Source organism: Thamnophis elegans, chromosome 1 (genome assembly GCF_009769535.1).
Source record: "Thamnophis elegans isolate rThaEle1 chromosome 1, rThaEle1.pri, whole genome shotgun sequence".
NCBI lineage: Eukaryota > Metazoa > Chordata > Lepidosauria > Squamata > Colubridae > Thamnophis > Thamnophis elegans.
In genome coordinates, this window is record NC_045541.1 from 138628647 (window position 1) to 138654757 (window position 26111).

Genomic DNA, 26111 nt, shown 5'->3' on the forward strand with positions numbered 1-26111 from the left:
CTCGGCGGTAGACAGTTTAAGGTTAAAGTTACGAGGGTTTGAGATCGTAACGAGTCAGGTAGTGCATTCCAGGCATTGACCACTCTGTTGCTGAAGTCATATTTTCTGCAATCGAGTTTGGAGCGGTTTACCTTGGGTTTATATCTATTGCTTGCCCGTGTATTATTGCGGTTAAAGCTGAAGTAGTCATTGACAGGTAGGACGTAGCAGACAATTTTGTGTACTATGCTCGTCCAAGCCCCAAATGTCAAGCCTGGTGGCATAAGGTATTCTATTGGGAGTGGAGGAGTGGAGTACACTTCTCGTGAAATACCTCTGGATCGCTCGATTGTATTAATGTCGGATGTACAGTGTAGATTCCAGGCAGAAGAGCTGTGTTCGAGAATTGGTCTGGCAAAAAGTTTTGTATTCAAAAGTTTTGTATAAAAATTTTCTATTTTGAATTGGTTACACCGCTCTAATCACTGGAGGATTTTATTTCCTTGGGTGGAACAACGTACAGTGGGGAGTCGGTCCTCTGTGTGTTTGTTCTTTCCTTCACACTTTGGACAATTCTTTGCCCTCTTTCTCTCCCTCTTCCTCCCTCACTCCTTCCCCCTCTCCACCAAATGTAGTCCTATTCCATGCTGTTTGAGAAGGGTTATGCTGCTCATGGACAGTCTTCAACCCTGTGTTTTTTCCCCACATTTGTACTAGAACAAATCCACAAAAATGTTATTTTTCATATGGGAAACAGTAGTATGAAACTTTAATGAAAGGTCCATCCCATCTGCTCAGTCTTTTTATTGAAAGTTAATTCTTTTTGAGAAGCGGATGATTTTGGATATTTTAAGGTAAACAATGTTAGACCAGTTTATCCACCTATGGTGTATGGTGTTTTTTTTTAATGCAGATGTGTAATCATCAGCACAGGTGTGTACAATTCATCAAGTCGTGTTGGCGAGATGGGTGGCATTGAACTTTAATAATAAATAAAGTAAACATATCGTGTCAGTAACTCATACAATAATTTCAGAAAACTGGTTGCCTTGAACACATCACCAAAGGGAAAAAAGATTTTGAAATATCAGGTATTGAAGTATTATAAGATAACCAATCAATAAGCACTTACAGGAATCTTAATTCAGATATTCATTAAAATGCATTTTAAGTGTGTAGTGCCTAACTAAACTAGTGTATTATGAATGCATTTTTTTTCTTTCAGTGTGCAGGAATAGTCTGGATTCTTTTAGGATGATGTGTTGTGACTTTAATGTTTTGCTTAGGGTCAGGAACCTTTTCAGGATGTACAATAGATGCTTACTATGGTCTCCACTTTGATCAATTCCCACTAATTATTAGCTTCTGTAGTTCTGTTTCTAAACCCTCTTTAATCCCAAACTCTAAATTATTTCCTTTCTAAATTTGACAGACCTCTATTTTACTATAATAGAAGTACTTTACTCAGATTGATGCACATACTTGGATCTCATTATCATGTTTTCAGCTTCATGGTGCTGAGTCACCAACCATTTTGAGTTAGTTTGCCTTGCACAGCTCCGAAGATCTCAGAGCAATGATAACTTTAAGCTTATCCTGAGCAAGACACAGTACAAATCACAGAAGTTTAACATTTGATTCTGTTTGATGATTGGGATCATCCTGTGATAAATGACCCATTATCTGGCTATGGTTATGTAGTGGTTACAACTCATCGCTGTAGAAGCCCTGGACCTATTAGAATAGTCTTCCCAAAAGGTCTATTAATCAAATTGGACTTCAAGAAGACTTGTGCAGGTTGGTGGTGGTTAATCCCACTAATAATCTGTTGATGCCCTGAAATAGGAGACTTGGTAAGGCTATTCACATAATCACTTCTAATTTCGGTTATGGTTCACCAATGACTCCTTGAGGTACAAACTCTGGGAGCTGAAAAAGCAAGTTAGGTGGCTAAAGAGCAGGTGGTAGATTATTCAGGAAGTAAGTGTAAAATCCACTTGAGAACACACATTGGGGTGATACATACAGCAGAGAAATAATATATACTACATTGTCAAGTTCAGTGCTTGCTGGGATCTTCAGGTTGTCCTTCTTTTCAATCTCCAACACTTAATCATAGAATCTTTAGAGGTTTGAGGTTTTGTTGGATTTTTGCTTTGTTGTTTGTGGGTTTGGTTTAGTTTGTTTTCTTGCTGATTAAATCTCAAGGTTATTCGGGCTTGCATAAATGCCAGAATTAATGCAGAGTCAATTATGTTCTGTATGTGTCTAATAATGACTCCTGTATGATTAGAATGCATACATTTTCCATGTGTAATATCTATAAATGTGCACAAACCAGTTATTCTCTTAATTCTTGGTCTGTAATTTCTAGCCAAGGGTTATTAAAATGTTATGGTCTGTATCAACAGTACTACACTCTGGAACGTGAAATCCGTCATTACTTGAAAGAGATAAGAATTTTAAAATGCATCCTGATGAGTTATATTTAGGGAATGACAGAACAAAAATAGAAGAAATCCCAGAAAAGGGTGGAAAAGAACAGTTCTGTAAGAAGAAAACATTGATGTATACAGTACAAATAACGTCAGTAATTGTATTAGTATACAGCAGAAACATTCAAATAATAATAATAATAATAATAATAATAATATAGTATTAATAGTAATACAAGTAATTCTCACTTAATAACTGCCCTGTTTAGCGACCATTCAAAATGAAAAAGTAACTTATGACTGGTCCTCACACTTACAATAGTTATAGCATCCCTATAGTCACAGGATGAAAATTTATGTGTTTTACAGCCAACAAGTGTTTACAACCATCACAGCATCTTGTATTCACAGTCTATGAAGAATCTCAGTCATCCAGGTCATGGTTGTCCCATAGATCAACCATGACCATAGGCCATTTTTCAGGAGGCAACTGGGCTTTCTTGTTTTTCTTTGAAGATGTTTCGCTTCTCATCCAAGAAGTTTCTTCAGCTCTGTCTGGATGGTGGGAAATAGAAGGATTTGTCCCATGTCCCTTCACTATTGAAAACAGGCACAGGCTATTGGAGATGAGTCTGTGTTGTCTGCATCTCAAACTGAAGCGCAAATGGTTCCTGCAGTCTGCAATTTTTCTGGAAATCCATTCATACTCCTGCACCAGTGGTGGGTTTCAAAAATTGTTCGAACCTACTCTGTGGGTGTGGCCTCCTTTGTGGGAGTGGCTTGCTGCCCATGTGACCGGATGGGAGTGGCTTGCCGCCCATGTGACCGGATATGAAGATGCTGATGACACTTGTCAGAGCCACCTTAAATTACCTCACACACAGCACTGGCATGCATAAGAATATGATATAAACTTGTTTTTTAAAAGGCATCTTTGGTTTGCGTTAAAACAACTTCAACACACGCAATGTTCTGATTGCACCACAAATGCAGTAGTTATCCTTACCTTTCACAGACGCACTGAGTTTTATAAATATGAGTATGATAGTGTAGAATAATCATATCCAAGGACCAGTGGTGGGTTTCAAAAAGTTTTGGAACCTCTTCTGTAGGTGTGGCCTGCTTTCCGGGTCCACTGGTGGAACCTCTTCTAACCAGTTCGGTAGATTTGACGAACCGGTTCTACCGAAAAGGTGCGAACTGGTAGGAACCCACCTCTGTCCTGCACCATTTGAAGGGTGTTCATCTCAAAGTGCATGGCTAAATGTCTATGGAGAAGCTCAGTCATCCAGGTCATGGTTGTCCCAAAGATGTTTTTTCAGGAGGCATCTGGACATTTTGCTCTGTTCTGTTCTGCTCTGCTCTGCTCTGCTTTGTTTTTAAGATGTTTAACTTTTCAACCAAGAAGCTTCCCTGATATCTTGCTTAATAACCATGACACTTAGCAATGGGATTGCCAGTCCCAATTGTCACTGTTAAATGAGGCTACCTATAGTAATAGAAGTATGTGTAGGTTAGGATGCAAGTATATGTACAGTATATCATGTTTATATTTTTGATTGTGTGAAATTAGAAGACTTCCCATCCCTTCTAAGACCTATAGAGAAGCCATCTGGTTCAGGGTGCTGATGGGTGCTGATCAATCTTTCCACCTCTGAACCATTCTTAGTCGAATTTAAAATGCATCTGAGATTCTTTTGGTTATTTGGAGATAACATGAGTTTGAAGCCCAAACTATGTAGAGAATCATCGGCAATTCAATAGATACCCTTTGTGGCTAATAGCTAAGTACAGAAAACTGTCAGCCAATGGTCTTCTCTTATTTCCTTCTCAAGCCAGCCAAGAACAGAGTACCGTGTTTCATGCCTTCAGTTGCCCTGGGATATACCTAAACATTACATTTTTTCATCCCATTTGTAAACAAGATAGTAAGTTACTGGCAGCATCCTCTTTTCTATTCCTTTGTTTCCATGTGTCAACAATATTTGTTTAATTGCTTAGTAATAATAGTGGAAATTTATTGAAAGAAAATTGATTATTTAAACAATAATGAATAAATATCTCAAAATTTTCCAAAGTGTTCCCACACACCATGAGGGCCTTCCCCTCTTCTGGTGTACCAGCACAACTGCACTGTGTTTATTTTTCTAATTATGTCAGCATATTACTGCAGTGGGATCTCAAAAAGTGAAAGACAGACCAAATAATTCTCACAAATGAGAAAATAGATCATCCATAAGAACAGGTCAATGATAGAGACTTCTTTTAAAAATGCATTTGTTGCCTTAAAAAGGTTACAAGGTAACTAGCACTGGAATGAAGTAAAATTACTTGCAAAAACTGATTCCACTTCACTGCTACGATTGTTCTTTCATATCTCCAAAGAACCTTTTTACTGAAGACATTATAGGTAAAGGCAAAGGTTCCCCTCGCACTTATGTGCTAGTTATTCCCAACTCTAGTGGGCAGTGCTCATTCAAAGCTGAAGAGCCAGCACTGTCCAAAGACAACTCCCTGGTCATGTGGCCGGCATGACTAAACACCAAAGGTGCATGGAACGCTGTTACCGGCCCACCAAAGGTGGTTCCTATTTTTCTACTTGCATTTTTACATACTTTCGAACTGCTAGGTTGACAGAAGCTGGGACAAGTAACAGGAGCTCACTCCATTACGCGGCGCTAGGGATTCGAACAACTACACTGCCGACCTGATTAACAAGTTCAACGTCTTGGCCACTGAGCCAACGTGTCCCTGGAAGCCATTATACTTGCTGCCAATTTATTTCCAGCATTAAATATAAAAAGGTGGCAAATATGGGCCCAAATTATTGGATCAAATGGTTGCTTCTATATGAGCCTATCACTCACCACTGGTCACTGACATATTTTGAGGAGGATATCCTAAAGCTGCTGCAGGCTGTTGTGTTGGTTTCAAGCTGTTTCTACTATTTGAGGTCGCTCTACTGATTTGAGGGGATTCATCTTTTTAGATTCTCTGATTTTTTTAAAAAACATTTTTAAACTGATGTTTAATTTATTATTTTAATTTTGGTTTTAATATTTCTGTTTTAAACTCTCCATCTATTATTGTAAACTGCCACTTAACGATAAATAAATGTGAAGTAATTAATTTTAATTATTTAAAATTTTTAAAAAAATAGTTAAATAAAAGGTACATAACAGTATGGCTATCCAAAGCAAAATAGTCAATATGTTTGATCTTTCTTTGGCTTGAAGTCACACTGATCTTGTGTCAAAGACTGAAAGATAATTGCTTCTTATCTAGAAAGATTAATTATTTATGCTTTATAACCTGCAGGTTATAAAAGATGAAACAAACAGACTTATATGGCAAAATGTCATTTTTGTTTCCTCATTTAATTATTCCAAATGCCTAGGTCTAGGTTTTTAACACTACTTAGCATCACTTTAATTGGACAACAGTCTTGAGCAAGCTTTCTTCGAAGAATGTTCCATTGAGCAAAAGTAAGACCTACTCCTTAGCCAAAATCTATAGAACTAGATCAATAAAGTCTAGACTAGATTATTATCACAACTAAAATAAATGGCATTTGTTTCCAGAGTAAAGCTTCAAATTGTTTGCCCTAAGTCCTGTGACACAGTTATTCCAAATATATTGCATGTATTACTGGGAGGGAGGAGGGTTCAAGTAAGTTTAATCATATATGTCAACTATGACATGTATCAGATGAAGGCCATTTATTTTTTCTCTCTATATGAGTGAGAGAAATCTACTACCATGTCTCAGCACTTGTATGTCAAATGAGAAAGAGACATATTCAGTGAACCCAAAGCAAACTACATAGATAATTATTTTTTGTTGGATTTGGTTCATTGAAGCAACATCAAGTGATGAGCTGCAGGTGGTGCTGTGCTGGCAAAAGTTATATTGCAAAGAAATTTAGAATATCACAAAGTAGGATCTGCTTTAGTTTGAATGAGGAAAATTGCCTTAATGTCATAAAAATATAAGTTAATTTTATTTTTACAGGTTTCTACTCTCCTTTAGAAGTAGTTGTGAAAATTTCTGATTCTGATAAAAAAATTATGTCTGACCTTCAATAGTGCAATGTATTGAATTCCTTTTCTAAGACTGAGTTTTCAGTTTTTATATCTACACTGCTAGCAACACATGATTTTATTTTATAGTAGACAACCCGTGACCCCATTGGGTCATTGTTTCTGAAATATTTTCTTACCAGAATGCCTTCAACAATCACAGAACTTCTAATATTCTGCCATGCCTTGAAAATAGCCCATGTTGAATTGTATAGTACAGTCAAACACCAGCACGGAAAATTTGTTATGACATTTTCTATTATGTCATAAAGTGTTTTATGATTATTTTTTATGTCATTTTATAAAATTTGCCAATTCGGAGTCATGGATTCCAGATTTTGGATGCACTTTGCAAGTTAGCCTATTCAAGGTACTTGGTTCAAAAATTGTTGCCATGTGATGCACCGTTTCATCAATTAAAGGCTATAGGAAGAAAAGTTTTAGTAGTTCATAGATAAATGCTTCCTCTGTATATTGTTTATGGTAATTAATAGATATGTACCTTGGCTTGGCAAAATGAGACAATTGCCAATGCTGTTGTACCACTTCCCAGCAGTATTTTTTCAGAAGACTCATTTGCAGCCCTATTGGTCCATACGAGAAAAATATTCAAGATTTAGAGGTGAGTGATATGCTTATCAGGATTCATAAAAAAGGATGTGCAAGATGTTGAGCCTCCAGAATTCTTCATTAGGAAAGACAGTACAAAAAAAGGGGGGGGAACGGACCAGATTTTTAAACCAGTTTAAGCCAGTTAAATTCAAAGTCACTGTCAAAATGATTATTGTGACCTGAATGCAGAATATGAGATGTTAGTATATAGTTATGCTCAGCAGAGACGTGCAGTGAGCTTCATGGCCGGTGAGGCAAGCGCGAAAGCCCCGCCGAAGCCCCAGCGCTGCGTCCACCATAGAGCGGGACCGGGACCCACTCTATGGTGGACGCAGCGCCAGGACTTTAAAGCCCTGCCTCTGGGGCTTTAAAGTGGCGGCAGGGCCCGGCGGCGTCCGCCGTAGAGTGGGACTGAGTCGGGACTTTAAAGTCCTGCTGCCGGGGCCCTGAAGTGGAGGCCCGCTCATCTCGCCAGCCGGGGCACGCACGCTTCATGAGGGAGAAGAGGGCGAGTGCTCAGGTCCTCCCCGGGGAGCGGCTGCGACGGCTCCTGTGGTCCCCTGGATGAGGAAGCGCTCGCTCGGTGGCAGTCGCGGCGGCAGCTCTTGGCATCCGTTGGCCGAGCGAGAGGGGCAGGAAGTTTGGGAAGTATGGCATCTTCCCTAACATGGCCCTCCAGCTGCGCAGGGCGGGGGCAGGGAGGAGAGTAGGTGGGTGACTGCCACTCTGGGCTCTCCTCCCTCCGCACTCACTCACTTACATACTCACTCCCTCACACACCGAGCACACCGAAAAAACCCAGGCGTGCACCTCTGGCTGCCCTCAGTCATACCAGTTTCTCGCTTTCACACTCCATGCAGGCAGGCAAGCAGGCAGGCAGGCAGCCCCTCCCTCCCTCCCTGTCCTTCGCGGTTCGCCTGGTTGAGATCGAGGTCTACCTCCAAGCACCAGTCTATAAAGCAGACATTTTGGTGCCAGCGATTTGTCCAAGGCGGACGGTTGAAAGGAGAGAGCAAGAGAGCGAAAGAGAGAGAAGGAGGGAAAACTCAGCCACAGGCAACTCTTGGAGGTTAACTCTTGGACCCAAACAAGGACGTCGCCCGCCGCACCTTACGGGCTTTGAAAGACTCGCTCTTTTACGGAGTCCTCGACTTCAACCCCCCGAAAGTTTCTACTACAGGCAGTCATGCCATCTGAGCGCCTACAGAGGGCCACCCGCGACTTGACACGTGCCTGAGGGCCAAAAAGGCAGCACGCCATTCCCTCCAGCCATCACTCAGCTTACCTTCCGCTCGGGCGGTAGGGAGGATGCCGCGTTTTCAGCCCCAAGAGTCTCTTTCCCCCTCCGCCCCGTCCGGGGTGGTAGAATCCCAAACCCAGCCAGCTGAATCAAATCCCACAGCAGTCATGGCTGTTGCTCCGAAGCCTCCAGGAGCACCGGCTCCTTTGCAAAAAAATAAACCGAGCGGCAGGAGGGAAGGCGGTCCCTCAAGCCTGAAGTTGCTCGAAGAACTGACTCCTCCCGCCCAACGTAAGCATGCTCAACTGCAAGGCATGATTCACTGCTCCCAAATCAGGAGGCGGGAGAATCACGTGCCTCCTTTGCATACGAAATTTTTTGCTTTTTAACCCTTGCTTAACTCTTAAAAGGCGAAAAATTCCTTATGCAGAGAAGGCCCATAGTTCTCTCGCTTCCCCCTACAGTTAACACTAAGCAGACTCAAAGTCACTGTCACTTGGAGTTTGGCTGGCAGCAACTACCTTGGCCTTTTTAATTATTTTAAAAAAATTCTTTAAAATTCTTTCCTTTTCCTTACGAGACTGGTGAGGCCCCGCCTCCCCTGCCTCTAGTGACTGCACGTCCCTAATGCTCAGTCTTCAAGAACAAAGGATATGATTGTTCCCTTTCCTAACTTTTAGGCCACAAAGTCAGTTCACACAATTACAACTATGAATCATCAAGTCTTAGGCAATCTAAATAAGAAGTGAAGCAATCTGCATTCTGCTGAAAGCTACAGAAATTAGTTCTTTGTCGAAAATTTGACCTTTGAAGACAGATCTTAATCTGGGTTTCATGTCGTCATGGAGAAAATTTATCTACTGTATGTGGTTTCCAGCAGTCAAAAGCAATTTGATGGCATATAAATCTGCAGCATAAATTTGAAGATGCAGCACCCAAATTTCCCAACTCTTCCCAAATTCCTTTCTATTCCTTGTAGAAACTAATTCCTACTTTTTAACTCCACACATTAACACATTTACACAAAATTCCAAGTTAAAATCTTTTTTTGTTGTTCTAATCTGATACATAAGAACATTGGACCGCATATTTGGATGGCTTCCTTTCTCCTGATCTTCAAGAATTTGGTGATGATTTGGCTATTTTGTTATATTGTTTTTACTCTGTTTTTAAGAATTATTTGCCACCCAGAATTATGTATTTGAGATTGGCAGCCATATAAATTTTATAAATAAATATATACATCTGACAGGATTGTTATGACTATCCTCTGGATGAGCAAGTTTTAAAATAGCAATAGCAGATTTATATACCGCTTCATACTGCTTTACAGCTAATTGGTTTTTCTAATTGGTTTACAGAGTCAGCATATTGCCTCCAACAATCTGGATCCTCATTTTGCAGACCTCAGAAGGATGGAAGCAGGGACGTGCTCCTCTCCCCGCCACTGGGAGCCCCATCCTGCTCCCCTCTCCCTTTCCTCCTCTCCCCTTTCTTCGAAGGCTGCCACCTAACCCCCCCCCTGCCTCCTCCATCCCCGCCGCTGTGTCCGACAGGCGTCTCGCGTATATATCCTCCATAAACGCAAGACGCCTGTCAGACACAGTGGCGGGGACGTGCTTCTCGCCGCTGCCATGCTCTTGCCTCACCAACCGTAATCCTCACCGCACGTCACTGGATGGAAGGCTGAGCCTGTGAGAATCAAACTGCTGGCAATCGGCAAAATTAGCCTACCACAATGCATTCTAACCACAGTGCCACAATGTTGTTTTTTTTTTGAGTTTTGAGTTTTTTTTTTTTTGAGTTTTATTAGAATTTGTAGGCCGCCCTTTTCCCTGAGGGGACTCAGGGCGGCTCACATAAAACTGGGAAGGGGGGAATACAAACATCAAGAAAGAAACATATAATAAAATGGTAGGCAACATACATTCATCATTCGGGAGGGGTAACTATCCTTATCCCCAGGCCTGACGGGCGAGCCAGTTCTTCAAGGCTATGCGGAAGGCTTGGACGGTGGAGAGGGTACGAATCTCCACGGGGAGCTCGTTCCAAAGGGCCGGGGCTACTGCTGAGAAGGCCCTCCTCCTTGTGGTTGCCAGCCGACACTGGCTGGCCGATGGAATACGGAGGAGGCCTAGTCTATGGGATCTTATTGGTCGCAGGGATGTAATTGGCAGAAGGCGGTCTCTCAAGTTGGTTTTTTTTTTTTTTTTGGTGCAAATAATTGTTTATACTGTACTTGGCTTAAATTTTTGCATGTTATGTATTTTTTTTATCCAAATTATCGATATGGGCAATATTGTGCCACCCAGCATCTGGGTAATTGGAGAAGCCCATAACCTCTGTAAATAAAATAATCAATACTAGTATCTTTTCCACTGGTTTTGTAGAGCTGAGAACATAAAAGGATGGAAGGACATTTTTTTTAATGTAATTGTTAGGAAAAGCCTACAAAATGATGAATGACTTGAGAGAATGAGGGGTGGAATGGAGTATAATAAATAGGAATGTTCCAGGCAACAGCATATTTCATTGTGGACTTGACCTGATAATAGCTTTAAGCAGACTATGATTTTTACAAACTTTTTTCCCCAGATATAAACTTTGATGCTTTGCATTGTTTAAAAGAAGTGGAGCATTTTCTTTTTGGTTTCTGTGAATTGGGTGGCATTGTGCTAATGTCTTTGAAGCAGAACTAAGCTGTTTCCATATTAGTCATACACTGTGGTAAAATAATAGTATTCTAATTCCTTTAAATGGTCTCAGACTTACCTACAAATGGTAGGACCTTTAACAATGAGCATTATTGAGCAAGCACATCTGTCTGTGTTGGACTGCAGTTAAAGAAGTCACTGTGCCAGATAATAGCCTATTTGAGAAATACATATATTAAAAGATATCAGGATGAACTTGATATTAAACCAAGTTTGAATAGCGACAATACTGTTGAGGCCTGTCAGCAGCCAGCAGAGCTGGCAGCAGATTCGGACAGTGAGGAGGTTGGGAAGGAACATGGGCCAGTCCTGGAATCTGGGGAAGGCTCTGATGAGGGCTCTGTGTCTGAGGCAGAAAGGGAGCCAGAGCCAGTTATCAGCTGCCTTCAGAATCGGACATCAGTGAGGCAGACGAACAGCTGGAGCCTGTTCCCAGTGTGTGCATGCGCAGAGTAGCCAAATGAAGGGAACAGCTTGGAAGTCTTTTACTTTTACTTCCCAGAGGAAGTAAAAGAAGAGTGAAAAGGGAGTGGAGTTTGCAGGAGACAATTAATTTGCTTAATTGATTCGTGACTCTCTCAGACTCCTTGGCATATTTTGCAGATATCGGCTTGTCAGCTCTCCAAGCCAGACAAGGTCTGTGACTGTAAATCCTCCCTTCAAAGACTTTGCTGGATATGAATGAGCAGAATTCACAATAAATTAAGAAAAGGGTTTTTTTGTCAGGACAAGGAGTTTGCTTCATGCTCTCAGGAAGCCTTGGTCAGAACAAATACAATTTTTTGAATAATATAGTAAATGAGAAACCTTGGGAATAGATGGGGGAAAATGAACTTTTTAAAAATCCTGGAATATTATTGTAATCTACTATGCATTGGAGCATTTAACAAACTTTCTTTACCTTGGTAAACAAACAAAGGATTGAGGAGTTTGGAGAAATAGCAGGTTTGAAGATAATTAGAGAAAAACTAAAGCTATTGTAAAACCTTGCAAAGAAACAAAAAGAACAACTGTCAGAAAAAGTGAACTTTTAAATAGTCAAGGAAGTTAAATATTTGGGAATATACTTAACAGCAATATGTGCAATAATGAAAGAAGATAATTATACAAAATTATTTAACCAAATAAAACTGGATCTGGAAAAATGAAAAAACTTACATCCATCAATGTTAGGAAGAATTGCTACTGTGAAAATGAATATTTTACCAAAACTGCTCTACCTGTTCCAAACAGTACCTATAAAAATTAAGAAATTCTTTGATGATCTGAATAAACTGATTGTGAAATTTATTTGGCAAAGAAAAAAAGCTAGAATTAAACTGAAAATGTTACAAGAATCCAAAGAAAATGGGAGATTTGGATTACCAGATTGGTTTTTATATTATCAAGCATGTGTTCTAACACAGCTGAAAGAATGGATAACCCTTAGATGCAAAATATTACTATATTTAGAAGGACATGACCTACAGCTTGGATGGCAGGTATTTTTATGGTATAAGGAGAATAAAAGCCACAGATATTTCGAAAGTCACTATGTAAGAAATTCATTATCGTCCGGGAGGAGGGTGATTAAAGCTAAAATCTACTTGAGAATCCTAGGATAGCTGTCAATGATGGAAGCGTTTATCCATCCAGATCTGGTGAAATTAAGAAAATTTTGACATAAATATATTTTGAATACTGAAGGAAAATTAGCTTGAAGACCAGGGTATTTAATTATCATGGTGGCCCCAACTGCAAATACAATCTAGATATGATAAAGATGCGAAAATGTATGCCTTTATAAAGAACAGACTATCTTTGATTAGATATTGTTGAATTCCAATGAAAAATTTGATCAAGAAGCTATAATTTTCTATTACATTTGAAAATGGAAAATAAACAAGTAAATGAAATAATGACACAGTGGGCAAAAAACTTTGGATATAATATAGAATTTGAGAAATGGCAAAATATATGGGAAAGAAAATGTTTTATAGGTGGCATTTGCCACCTGCTAGATTAGCCAAAATGTTTAAAACCATGTCTAGTAAATGCTGGAAATATAACCAAAACCTGGCACATATTATCATTTATTGTGGACTTGTGCTAAAGCAAAAGAAATCTGGACAAAAATATGCATGAGGTTAGAAAAGATGTAAGGAAAACATGTAGATCTTAAACCTGAACTTTTTCTATTAGGTGTAGTACCAGAAAAAAAATGATAAACAAAGTGTACATTTAATATTGCACGTATTAACAGCAGCGAGGGTTTTATTTTCACAGCATTGGAAAAATGAAGAAGTGCCACTAGATGAAGAAATAATTAAGAAGATATTGGACTGTGCAGAAATGGACGGACTTACATTGAAGATTAAACAGAGAAAAGATACAGAATACTAACAAACATGGAATTTATTTTATCAATGGCTGGAAAAAAGGGGTAAAGGTTAGGAATATAATTTGTATTATTAAGCAAGCAAAATAACCCAGACAATACGATGTTTATTAATTTAATGTAATAGAAAATTAATAAAACTTTATTTTTTAAAAAGGTTTTTATGTTTTATTATTGCACAAGAACATCCTGTAGGTTAGAGGATGTAGATAAAGAAGCTTTAATTGTAAATTAATTTTGATAAAACTCTATATTGTGCTACAGGGTGTATTGTTGCTTTATTTTTAATATGTGAGTAAAAAAAATTGGATGAGGAGAACTCTATACAGCAAAATCACAAATCTCAAATCTCCTGAGCAAAAATGGAAAATTTGTTGAAGAGTATGGGGGTGGAGATGGGGGAGCTTAACTTCTCCTCCCTAGATGGCTTCCCTTTTTTTTTCTGCCCACAACAGTTTCCTGTTCTCTGTGAGAATCAAATTTAATCAGAAGCCTCAAACAGGCAAAGAAACAGAACCACATTTCTCAAATTGTACTTTGCAGCATGGTTTCCTGAAATTTTGGAACAAGAAGATTAATCTGCATAAAAGGTGAGAGATACAATAGTCAATTTTAGTTCAAAAGGAAAATTATTCACTCCATTATATACCATTATAGTATAGTATAGTTATTATTATTGCCTTAATTGGAACTGTGACTTTTAAATATAATTATGTTTGTCATACTTCACTGATGATTCAGAATCCACATCAGAGTTTTGCATTGTTAAGAGATCTTGCTATCAACTATAAAATAATATACTGTAACATAAGGAGCGAATGGAGCCTTTCTTTTTTTTCTTTTTCTTTTTTGAGCCGGGAGTCAAGCAGACAGATTGTATTTCATCAAATTTTCTAAAGTAGGGGTGAGAAATTTTTCGTGATCATAGGTTTGAGACTACAGTTGTGACCTATGTCGTTGTGGTCATCTGGCTTGGAGGCAGTTTTTCAATAGCTTAGTTTGGTTTCTTTTAAATAATGCACCCATTACACCTATTTCAAAGCTGCATGTGAGTTTCCATGTGTCTCCCAGCAGACAAGAGTGTGGAATGGAAGAAGCACCTAGCCAAATTTGGATGCTCTATAAGAAATCTAGAAATTAGGATCTATCTTGATTGGACATCAGGAAATCCCAGGGCTTTAGGCAGTAGCAAGTCATTTCAAAGACCCAGGATCTGAGCCAAGCTCTAAGAGACGTGACTTTCTTGTTTAAAGTGGCCTCAAATCATCCCAGAATTTGCAACTCTCCATTCTGAAATCATTCCTGAGTTTTCATGCAAGACCTCTGTGAATTTGACAAATGATAACTTCACACTTATATAGGATTGCTAAAATCTCAAAATCTTAGCCATTTTATTTAAAAATATGTGTACTGAATGCATGCAATGTGTTTATTTAAATTAGTTTCTTTTAATTTCAAATAGCACATAGAAACATGATCACAAATCTGGTTTAGAGTAATAGCACAGTTGTTTAAGATTCCAGTCAGAGATTTTTGCCAAGTCTCTTTTTTGATGTCAGGGGTTGATCCTGAGATTGTCATCATGCAAGCCTTGTATTCTGACATTGATTTACGGTCTATAAAATCCACCTCATCAATTTGGAAGAAACCTTAGAGGTTAGGAAGGAGGAAGGCAGTGACAAAATATGTGATGTGGTGTTGCGAAGCAAACTTTACCCCCAACATGTTTGTGCCATGACTTTACAATACATGTTTCATTATTCTGGTGTCCTCCTAATTAGGAATGGATATGTGGTGTTGCAGTCAACTTCTGTTGACTTCCGGCTGCCTGCAATTTGCCAGCTCAAATCTCACCAGGCTCAAGGTTGACTCAGCCTTCCATCCTTCCAAGATCGGTAAAATGAGGACCCAGATAGTTGAGGGCAATATGCTGACTTTATAAACTGCTTAGAGAGGCTGTAAAGCACTGTGAAGTGGTACTTAAGTCTAAATGCTATTGCTATATTTACCCACCATGCTCAATGCTCAGAAACTATCAAAATATTTCATCCATTATTTGAAGACTTCCAGTGAAGAGGAACCACCTTTGCACAGAACTGACTGACAGCTGCTGCTATAAGGAAATTCTTTCTGTTATCTAACCTGAATCTACTGGGTTGTAGTTTAAACCACCTGATTCAACAGTTGACGCAAAATTCCAAGGCAGAATAGAATGGGTTGATTACTTACTATGATCTGCATTCTATGTTGTTCATAATGTACTATATATACTATGTTCTTGGCTCATGTTCAACTAGGACACCCAGATCCTTTTTACATAATTTAAACCATAAAACATACCAGCTCTCAACCAGCTCTCCCTTTATCCAATATCATGATGGTTAACCTATGGCACACGTGCCATAGGTGGCATGCAGAACCCTCTCTGTGGGCACGCCAGCCATCGCCCCAGCCCAGCTCCACTGCGCATGTGTGCACGCCTCCTTCTGGCCAGCTGGTCTTCGGGTCTCTGCCACCCATGCATGGTGGTGGTGTGCATGTGGGGGATACGCACATGTATGAACAGAGGGTGCAGCATTCACATTGCATTTTGGGACCTTGCACAGGGCCCCTGCACCCAGTTTTGGCTTTCAGGTTGATCCAGGAGGCTTTCCAGGCCCAAAACGGGGTGTGGGGGAACACACATACGTTAGGGTGACCAGACTTCCCGCATTTGGCAGGACAGGCATGCTTTTTCATAATTTTTCCCGTATCCTGGGCCGTTCTCAAAAGATCCCCCTGTCTGTTAAGAACAAAGCCCACGGTGGGGAAGCTGCTTGTTTGTGTGCCTGGGATTCTTTGGGGTGTGTGTGTGTAATTGTCTCCAGCTGAAGGAGCGGAAGCGGGAGGAACGAAGCTCGGAGAAGCCAGGGAAAAGATGCAACCCCCCCAAAAAAAAACTTCCTGCATGGGTTAAAGTAGAGCCTCGGGATGCCTTCATATGGAATCTCCCCCCTTCCTCTCGGCTTTGACCTAGGGAGATCCCAGGCGCTCCTGCCACTCAGCTGGAAAGGAGGAAAATTGCGGGGTTGGGGAGAATCAGTGAGCCAGAGAAGGCTGTGGGTGTCTCCGCCATACACTCAGGAGCCAGCCCTGCTGCTGCTGCTACTGGGCGGGAGTGCAGGGGTGGCATCCAGCCAACCTGCTGGAAGCCTGGCAACTGACAATGGCAATCCGTCTTGCTTTCCCACTCCGCTCCTCTTTCCCAACGCAAAGGTAGACGGACGGAGAGATAAGGCAGAAGAAGGGAGGGCAGCCAATGCCTCAACCGACAAAAGGCATGTCCTCCGCACCCTTAGCAGGACCAGTCCAATCCGCCCCGCCCGTCCCCGCCAGTGCAGCTCCTGGCGCAATCAGGCTGCAATCAGCGGCTGTCCCTGCTGCAATCCGCGCCGTCTGCCGCATCAGCCGGAATCTAATTCAAGAGATCTTAATCTTATAAGTCTACTGCTATATAACACGGGGTGATTGGTGATAGTTTGACTGGGCGCGGCCAGCGCAAACTACCGTCAGTCGCCCCACGCTCATCAAAACAGGTCCAGGGAGAGTAGGTGTTGGGCAGGAAAGCTGGTGGCTCCCGGGCCACTCGCGGCTAGGTGGAAAGCCAGGGAAAAGATGCACATGCTCAGAGGCCAGGGTGACGCTTGCAAAGGAGAGATGCAAGAGGCGCTGGGATTAGTTAGAATCGGATGAAGCTTGGCTTTGGAAAGGTGGGGGGGTCACAAGCGAAAGTGAAAGCCCCAGAGAGTGACGCAATCAAGAAGAGTTTTGCAGTGTTCCACGGCCTTCCCCCCTCAGGAAAGGAGGGTTGGGATCACAGGCACCTGACTCTATTCACTTTGGGTGTGCATCATAATGTTGTAAGCCGCCCGGAGTTACCTGTGTGTGAGGTGGGATGTCCTATGCATTTGCGTATGTGCGCTGGAGAGAGAGTGAAAAAGAGAGGGAGAAATAATTATATTTATTAGATAGATCAGTGTTTCTCCACCTTGGAGACTTGAAAGAATTCTGGGAGTTGAAGTCCACATACTTTCAAGTCTTCAAGGTGGAGAAATACTGAGGTAGATGATAATGAGATGAGGGAGGGAGAGGGAGAGAGAGAGAGAGAGCATAACTAGATAGACAGATAGGCAGGCAGACAGACGGATGGATGGATAGAGAGAGAGAGAGAGGATATGTATAATTAAGGTGACCAGACGTCCCTAGCGAGGCCGCGGGCTGGCAGTAACCACCGCGGCCTAGCTCCTCCGCCCCCCCCCCCCGGTCAATGGTGTCCCTCTTTACCAATCTGAAAATCTGGTCACCTTAACATACGTCCATGCCCCATTTTGGCTTCCAGGTTGGTGCAGGAGGCTTTTCAGGCCCAAAACGGGGTGCTGGGGCAGTGCAAGGTGCCACAGTGGTTAGAGTGCAGTACTGCAGGCTACTTCAATTGACTGCTAGCTGCAGTTCAGCAGTTCAAATCTCACTGGCTCAAGGTTGACTCAGCCTTTCATCCTTCTGAGGTGGGTAAAATGAGGACCCAGATTGTTGGGGGCAATATGCTGACTCTGTAAACTGCTTAGCGAGAGCTGTAAAAGCACTATGAAGCTGAATATAAGTACTATTGCTATTCTTTAGAATAGCAGAAAGTCCCCAGAAAAGGGGAAGCTAGCACTGAAAGCTGCAAGCTGGTTGGTACCTGCTGAGAGGATTCCTTGTGGTTTCTGGGGACTGGCTGAAAAAGGTCCGTGCTGAATTCAAAGCAGGATTTTGGCACGGAGCATTTGAAACACAGGGCATTTGCAACCAACCCCTCCTTCTCAAACCAGGAGGAGACTTTTTAATTCCGGGGACAGGCTCCAAACACCCTATGTTCTAAACCAGTGGTAGTCAACCTGGTCCCTACCGCCCACTAGTGGGCATTCCAGCTTTCATGGTGGGCGGTAGAGGTTTGATGTAATCTGTTTTATAAATTTTATAAAATAAAGTTACTTCCCTACTTTATAAATTACCATCACTGTGGAACCGGTGGGCGGTTAGAAAATGTTACTACCAACAGAGATACAAAAGTGGGCAGTAGGTATAAAAAGGTTGACTACCCCTGCTCTAAACATTCCATGCTTCAAACACTATTTATAAAATCCTGGTTGGATTTTGGATGGAGCTTTCCAGGAAGCCCCTTTGAGAGAAAAAGGGTTGCCCGCTGGAGGGATTCAGCTCCACACAGGACTGAGTCCCCCTGTGGCACAACAAAACCGTGGTCCACTAAAGCGCGCCCGATTAAAGCGCGTACCTGACATCAGCAGCAGCGCGACAAATACGACCGCGGAGAAAAAAGTGCGCTTTAAAAAGCGCTTTTAAAGCAAGCCGATTCACATTAAGGTAAGGGTTAGGGTTAGGGTTAGGGTTAGGGTTAGGGTTAGGGTTAGGGTTAGGGTTAGGGTTAGGGTTAGGGTTAGGGTTAGGGTTAGGTTAAGGGTTAGGGTTAGGGTTAGGGTTAGGGTTAGGCATTAGGGTTAGGGTTAGGGTTAGGTTAAGGGTTAGCGTTAGGTTTAGCGTTAGGTTAAGGGTTAGGTTTAGGGTTAGGTTTAGGGTTACGTTAAGGGTTAGGTTTAGGGTTAGGTTTCGGGGGGTTAGGTTTAGGTTTACGTGTTAATTTTAGCTTTACCGCTCACAGCGTGCTTTTTTCGTCACGCTGTGATGATGTCAGGTACATGGTTTCGTCGAGCGCGCTTTAGTCGACCGCGGTTTTGTGGTGGAACTGAGTCCCCCTAGCAGGCAATTCTTTGGCTCCGTTCATTTAGTGACCCAAAAGATCACTTAACAACCTCAACCGGAATGACATCAAATGACACCTTGTTTAATGACAGCTTTGGTCAATGACTGAAGATTCAGATCTTAATTGTGGTCGTAAGTGAAAGACTATTCTGTATCAAGCGATATGCAATAATTTTCCAACGATTACTAAAACGAATAAACAAGAAAACAAGACCAGAAACTCAACTAAATTGACTAAAGCTGCTCTATATAAACTTGATGATATGGATTTGAGGGAATGCTTACCCAATTTGCTGATGATACAAAGTTAGGAGGATTGGTTAATAATTGGCAAGGTGGAGGGGGGACAATGAGCGGAAGGAAATATAATGAAACATAATACGTAGAAATATAAAATCATGCAACTATGTTAGAACAACAAAAGAAACATACAGAATGAGGATAATCTTCTCAAGGGTTGAACATGTGAGAAGGATTTAGTTGCACAGCAACACCTTGAAGAACATCAAGAGTATCACACAATTCAGATTGTGGAAAGTACTTATCCCACTCTATCCTGCCTTAGTCAGACTGCACAGAGTATTGTGTTCCTTTCTGCACACCCCTGTTTTAAAAGGGGCATTGATAACCTGGAGTAACTCCAAAGAAGGCCTACCATGATGACTAGAAATCTACAAGGAGGAGTTAAAAGACTAGGTATGTTTAGATTGCAGAAAAGAAGATTGAGAGGAGATAGCTTTCTTCAAACAATTGAAGGACTATCAAAATATAGAGGATTTGAGCTTACTCTCACTTCTAGAATGAATGGGATGAAACTTCAAGGAAGTAGGTGCAGATTAGATATTAGGAAAAACTTCTTAATAGTCATATCTATAGTGGAATAGTTTAACTCACGGAATGTTTTCTTCACTGGATGTTTTCAAACAAAGGATGGATAGTCATTTATCAGGGATGATGTAGTGAATCCTGCACTAGTTTGGGATAGGTTGGACTTGATGACCTCTTGGGTCACTTCCAGTTTAATTGTTCAATGATTCAATGATTTGAAGGGGTGGGAAGTACCAGAAAAAGTATACTATGCTTATATTAAGTGGAACTAATTTTACTAGGTTGAAAGTTGTTAGAAGCCAAATCAAGTAGTATTTCTCCATAATAGCATTGTGTTAATATTTCAAGGTTGCTTCCAGATAACATTAATTGATGCTACCCTAGCAAAGCCAACTTTTTTCAACAAATTCACAATATTCAGCTGTTTGGAAATGACCATTTTTCTCCCGTTGTACATTTGTTTGACCATTTGTACATTTGTTTCAGAATAGGCCAATTCTGGAGTGACAAATGCTTTCACATTGATGTCTACAAACCTTGCACACCTTCATTCCTGGCCCTCCTGAACACTTTCTTTTATTTCCTGTATATGAAGTACAGCAACAGTTAGTTGAATCATTGTATCCCTTGAGTTGGAAAAGAAACATTTAGGCCATCATCCAAAACATTGCTTAGTGCAGAAGTCAAAATTAAAGCAATAGCAGATTTATTTATAGAGATAGTTGTGACAGTATTCTTTTATCATCAGAAACTTTAGCTCAAGAAAGAAGAACTTGCAGCCTATGGGACTATTTTGCTTGTATGTCTTCTCCCATTTGACTCAACACAGCTAAAAAGCTTTTCATTGCTGTTCTGATTCTTCTTATATATGGTTCTGAGTACTGCCAAAGCATAGGAGAATATAGTATATTAGGTTTTTTTCCTCAGAGATTTTTCTTGCCTTGTTATGTAGCCAATCCTTTATGTAGTTCAATAATCAATCCAGCTTTTGTTCGCTTAATGCATTTTTTTTAAAGGAAAGAAATGGATTTGAATTCATCTGCCAGGTTGGGATGGAGGGGACGACATATTATTATTTCATCACTTTAAAAAATGCTTTGAAATTTTGTGAAAATTCTCTTTCTCAAAGTAGCTCAATAACCTATTAAATGTTTTCTTTTTATCTTGCAGGCTAAGTGGTGGAATTTTTAACTGAACAGTTATAATCCAAAGAATGGGAATCTCGGATCGTCTCTCTTGCTCTCCACCTATGAAAGCCATGAAAAACACATAAACTCCTGTGCTTTTCCTTCCCAGTTGAGTCAGCCAGTATTAACAATGAGCATTGGCTATAATCATAACTGCAGCTTTTATGAGAAACTAGATGCAAAATTGTTTCCTTCTTTCTACAGCATCCTGATGATTATCAGCATTCCTACTAATCTATTATCACTTTACATTTCCTACTGTCAAATCAAGAAAAAAAATGAGCTGGGCATTTATCTCTTCTGTTTAGCATTATCCGACCTATTATACACAATGACACTACCATTATGGATTTATTATGCTCAAAACGGGGATGACTGGACCTTCTCCCTACAGCTTTGCAGGTTATCTGCTTTTCTTCAATACCTAAATTATTACACCAGCTCAGGATTTCTTACCTGCATCTCCCTGGATAGGTACTTAGCCATAGTTCATCCTTTGAGGTTCCAGACTTTGCGATCAAGAAGATTTGCCCTACTGATGTCCTTTTTAGTTTGGGCTTTTGAAATAATGTCAAACTTTCAGATTTTATATAGAACTAACTTCTTCTATGAACTTTCAAATAAAACCATACATATTTCTTGCTATGACACATATCCTCTACAAAAATGGCAAGCTTACTTCAATTTTTACCGCATCTGTGTGGGGCATGCATTCCCATTAGCTGTCATGATCTTCTGCTACCTCAAAATATACCAGGCTGTGAAGCATAATCAAGCAACTCAAGGCTGTGACAAGAAGAAAATCAATCATTTATTACTAGGCATCATCATAACCTTTTTTCTTTGCTTTACTCCATATCACATCGTCCTATTTCTGCGCAGTATCTTGGAGGAGCCAGATAGCTGCAAATTTGTTAAGTATCTATTTGCACCGTATAGAATTACAACAGCCTTGACAAGCATAAATTGTATAGCCGACCCAATTCTTTACTGTTTTGTGAATGAAACTGGAAGAGCAGATATCTGGAACATACTCAAATGCAGTTTTTTTGTCAGCCGGACAGAAGCACAGCAATCCAGTGTTTCACAAAACAAAACCATAAAAGTTTCAGAATCTGCAGAATTCTTATAATCCAAAAGTAAGTGGCTTGCGGTCTTCCAAGTGTTGCTGATCTACACTGGGAGATATGATTCACCAACATGTGGAGTATCGAACGGTTTCTGTCCTCAATATATCTTTAATGCTGCATTCTGCCAAAATAAAATGCAAGGGAAGTTTTATTTGTCCTGACATCAACCAAGAGCCAGATCCATCTTCAGATCAACACAGGGACTGCTTATGAGGATTTGCCGCACATTTTTTTAAAATTATTGAGTTCTGCATTTTTTTCCCCTTTGTTTTTCTGTCAGGAAGAAGGAATCTGAATACGAAGAAAGCCCCATTCCATCACCCATTTTGTTAGAAACCATTGTATAAATTGTAAACCCAGGCTATAGCTTTGGAATGGACTTATGGTTTGCATTTTTTTTATGCTGTGAAACTAAATTATTTGGCTTTCAGAAAGGCTGGTTTAGATCTTGCGCTACATCATTGTGTTAAAAAAATTATGGAATTAAATTGAAAGATATTCCAATATTCAACTATTTTGAGGCATAATTGGCTTTTCCAACAAAGGGACCTCCAGACATTGTGGACTACAATTTTGCCTATGCTTTGAAATTAAATTCCCTTCATTTCAATATTTTAATATTTTTTTAAAGAATGCCTTGTCAGGTATGTAGATTTCAATATGCAAAATGGCAATGAGCCATATCTGCCTCTCTAAAGACATGCTGGTAATGTCACTGAAGGATCAATTCCTAAATGCACAACTTTTTGAAAAACCTTTATATGTACATTTCAAACAGCCATGCTATAGTTCCCAAGGAGGGTAGCTCTATAATGCTGTCACAAGAGTGAGTGGAGAAGATAGGAACTGCTCACTAATCCTTACTTTCTGAGATCTATACATGCAAGAGCAACAGACAGCTAGAGGGAGGGGCAGAAAAATTGGGTGAGGGGGTACTTAGATTGCAAAAAATACAGTATATAATTATGTTCAAAAATTATAATTAATACATTCCCAGCTCCAGAAACTCTACAGCACTCAAATCCCTATGTTGTTCTAGATCAGCCAATTTTACCATTTTCTAGAAAAAATAGGAGTTATCTTTGTCAAAGAGGGCAAGTTGTTCTAAAGTAAGGGACCCTCACAAAAGTTGCTTGTTTTAGAATCCCCCTGTCACATTGCACCTCTTGATAGGTGGAGTCCTTCAGGAGGATTTCTATGTGCTCCTGGATTCGAATTTATGGGATAAGGTAAAGGTAAAGGTTCTCCTCGCACAAATGTGTATGTGTTAGGGGGCAATGCTCATCTCCGTTTCAAAGCCAAAGAGCCAGTGCTGTCCAAAGACGTCTCCATGGTCATGTGACCAGCATGACTAAATGCTAAAGGTGCATGGAACACTGTTACCTTCCCACCAAAGGTGGTGCCTATTTTTCTACTTGCATTTTTACATGCTTTCAAGCTGCTAGGTTGGCAGAAGCTGGGACAAATGACGGGAGCTCACTCCATTATACGGCCCTAGGGATTCAAATCTCCAAACTGGCGACCTTTCTGATCAACAAGCTCAACATCTTAATTACTGAGCCACCGTGTCCCATTTATGGAATTGGTGATCTCAGAGATACCCTGAGTCATATAAGTCATATAGATAATAGCCAGCACTTTGAGTAACATTTTGAAACATATCAGTAGCGAGTGCAAATTCGACTATCCAGTAAGAATACAGGGCTACTGTACAGACAAGAAGCTAGGATGAGGACAGAAACAAGATGAGAAATGCCTCTAGTACTGGCAGTAGAAGATTAGTAAATTGTTGGGTCTCAGTTCCTTCTCCCACAGAGTTATCACTCTGTACAATTAGTACACTGGTACTACTAAAACCATTTTCATCTTTCTCTCCTCCCTTCATGTCACCTGTAGCAAGATTCTCCAGCTTATTTCTCTTCCCTTGCAATAGCAGCTGCTTGCAGAAAAATGGACACTAATCACTGTTTTTAAAATCTGGCAAAGTTGCCATGGCCAAATATGAGTAGGACAGAGAGTGGGTGTCTGAGAAGGGTACCCAAAGGGGGGCAATTTTCAAGTTGCTCAAGTGATAAGTACCCAAGTACACAGGTTCCTCAAGTGACAAGTTGTTCAAATGGTGGCATAGAAATGTTCCACACCAGTAATGTATCATTTCAACTATTTCTGAACTCAGTTCTACTGGTGTTTTGTAACCCAAAGTGATAGGAAGAACAGTAAATCTATCTACCAATCTTCACTGATAAACTTCTGCCCCAAGTTATCTCATCTGAAAGATCGCTGTGGTGGATGAATCTCCCAGCTATTATCCAATCTGTTATTCTGTCAGCTGAGATATTCTTGGCCAAAGGTTAATCAGTCATCTAGCAGACTGCTAGATAGGTTTACCATTCTTTTTTGTCATTTGGACTAGGAGGACTGACCAGCAAACCTCTTGTCAATTTCATCCCAGTTCCCAGATATCTCAAATATTGGGAGAAATGCTGACAGAAAGTGGCTCTAACAGTAGGAGGTATCCCTTGGAGTATACAAAATTGTGTTAGAATAGGCAGAATGATTCTGCCTTTCTGCATTGACACAAAGGGACAATCATGTGAAAGCAACTGTCATATTATCCATGTACAGAGAATGAAATTCTTGAATTATCCTGTGGCACATATAGGACCTAACCTGCCAGAGTTGCAAAACACAAGTGTGTCATGGTTCTGAATAATGGGCCCAATCAATTCCAGATTCTGAGGCGGTTGATTTTCTCAAAGATCCATTTTATTGGGTACCTGATATCGGCATGTTCAAATGTGAAACCAACTCTAAATATTTCCTGTGTTTTTTTATAATAAAAGGAATTGATATCACCCACACAACCCTAGTGTCACTCATCACGTTAACCAACCAGTAGCTGGCAGGCTGCTCAGCTACTCCCTCCGGCCGTTATATGCTCTCATTGAGGTGACCTTGATTTCCATGGGCCTCATCATTGTTGTGTCTGGCACCTGGGAAGAAATTATTCCACACCCCATAGTTCCCCCTTACCTCATATGTATGGCAACTAAGAAATGAAGTAAAAAAAAAAAAAAACATGGCTTCAGCTAAAGTCATTTTGAGAGTTGACAGAGTGTTTTCAAACATATAAATGGGTCAGAGTGTTCGGGACTCTCAGAACATTTTTTTGTAAAAAGACATCTGCAGGCCCTTTGCTAATGAAAAGTGAATCACATCTAGACTTTACTTCGGAAGGATTTATCCTGAAAAAAATAAGCAGACATGCCAACGGTCCAAGATGAAATGGCTGCCAAGGGCAGCCAGCAATGAATGGAATGGGGGGGGGGGGGAATTATGCTTGCAGCAGAGTGCACTGTCGAACTGGAATGGAGCATTAGAGTTGTTTTGCAGAAGTGGAAATACCACTTTTGAAATAGAGCAACAAATGATGGGTGGAGCTGCCTTCCCAACAGGTCAGAGCAGGTTGATTACATTACTGTCTTTGACAATTTTTTAATGAGGAGTCCTTGACGCTTTGTGAGCTTCGCGGTTTCATTACCTGACTGGGTAATATCATCAGTGCCTGTAAGTGCGGGGTTTGCTCCCTGTTTACATAGAGTAGCTTGCCCTGCCTGTATAATTTAATGAGCAATTAATTTAATTTAAATTAATGTAATTTAATGAACTTAGTATAATTAGTTTAATGGTTCGACGAGGCTTCTCTCTACCAAGATTAGGAGGATATTTGA

General features: G+C 40.5%; 1 protein-coding gene across 1 annotated transcript; it reads left to right on the forward strand.

Moving 5' to 3' along the window:
- Nucleotides 1-13943: 13943 nt before the first annotated feature.
- On the forward strand, nt 13944-22827 carry GPR65 (G protein-coupled receptor 65). The gene is made up of 2 exons (XM_032228774.1): nt 13944-14026; nt 21234-22827. Exon 2 carries the CDS (start codon nt 21381-21383, stop codon nt 22380-22382), a length of 1002 nt encoding a protein of 333 aa, XP_032084665.1. The 5' UTR covers nt 13944-14026; nt 21234-21380; the 3' UTR covers nt 22383-22827.
- Nucleotides 22828-26111: the final 3284 nt, after the last annotated feature.

What these genes read in the sequence shown, in the direction of transcription:
- GPR65 (XM_032228774.1), top strand. Translation starts at nt 21,381, where the DNA reads ATGAGCATTGGCTATAATCATAACTGCAGCTTTTATGAGAAACTAGAT.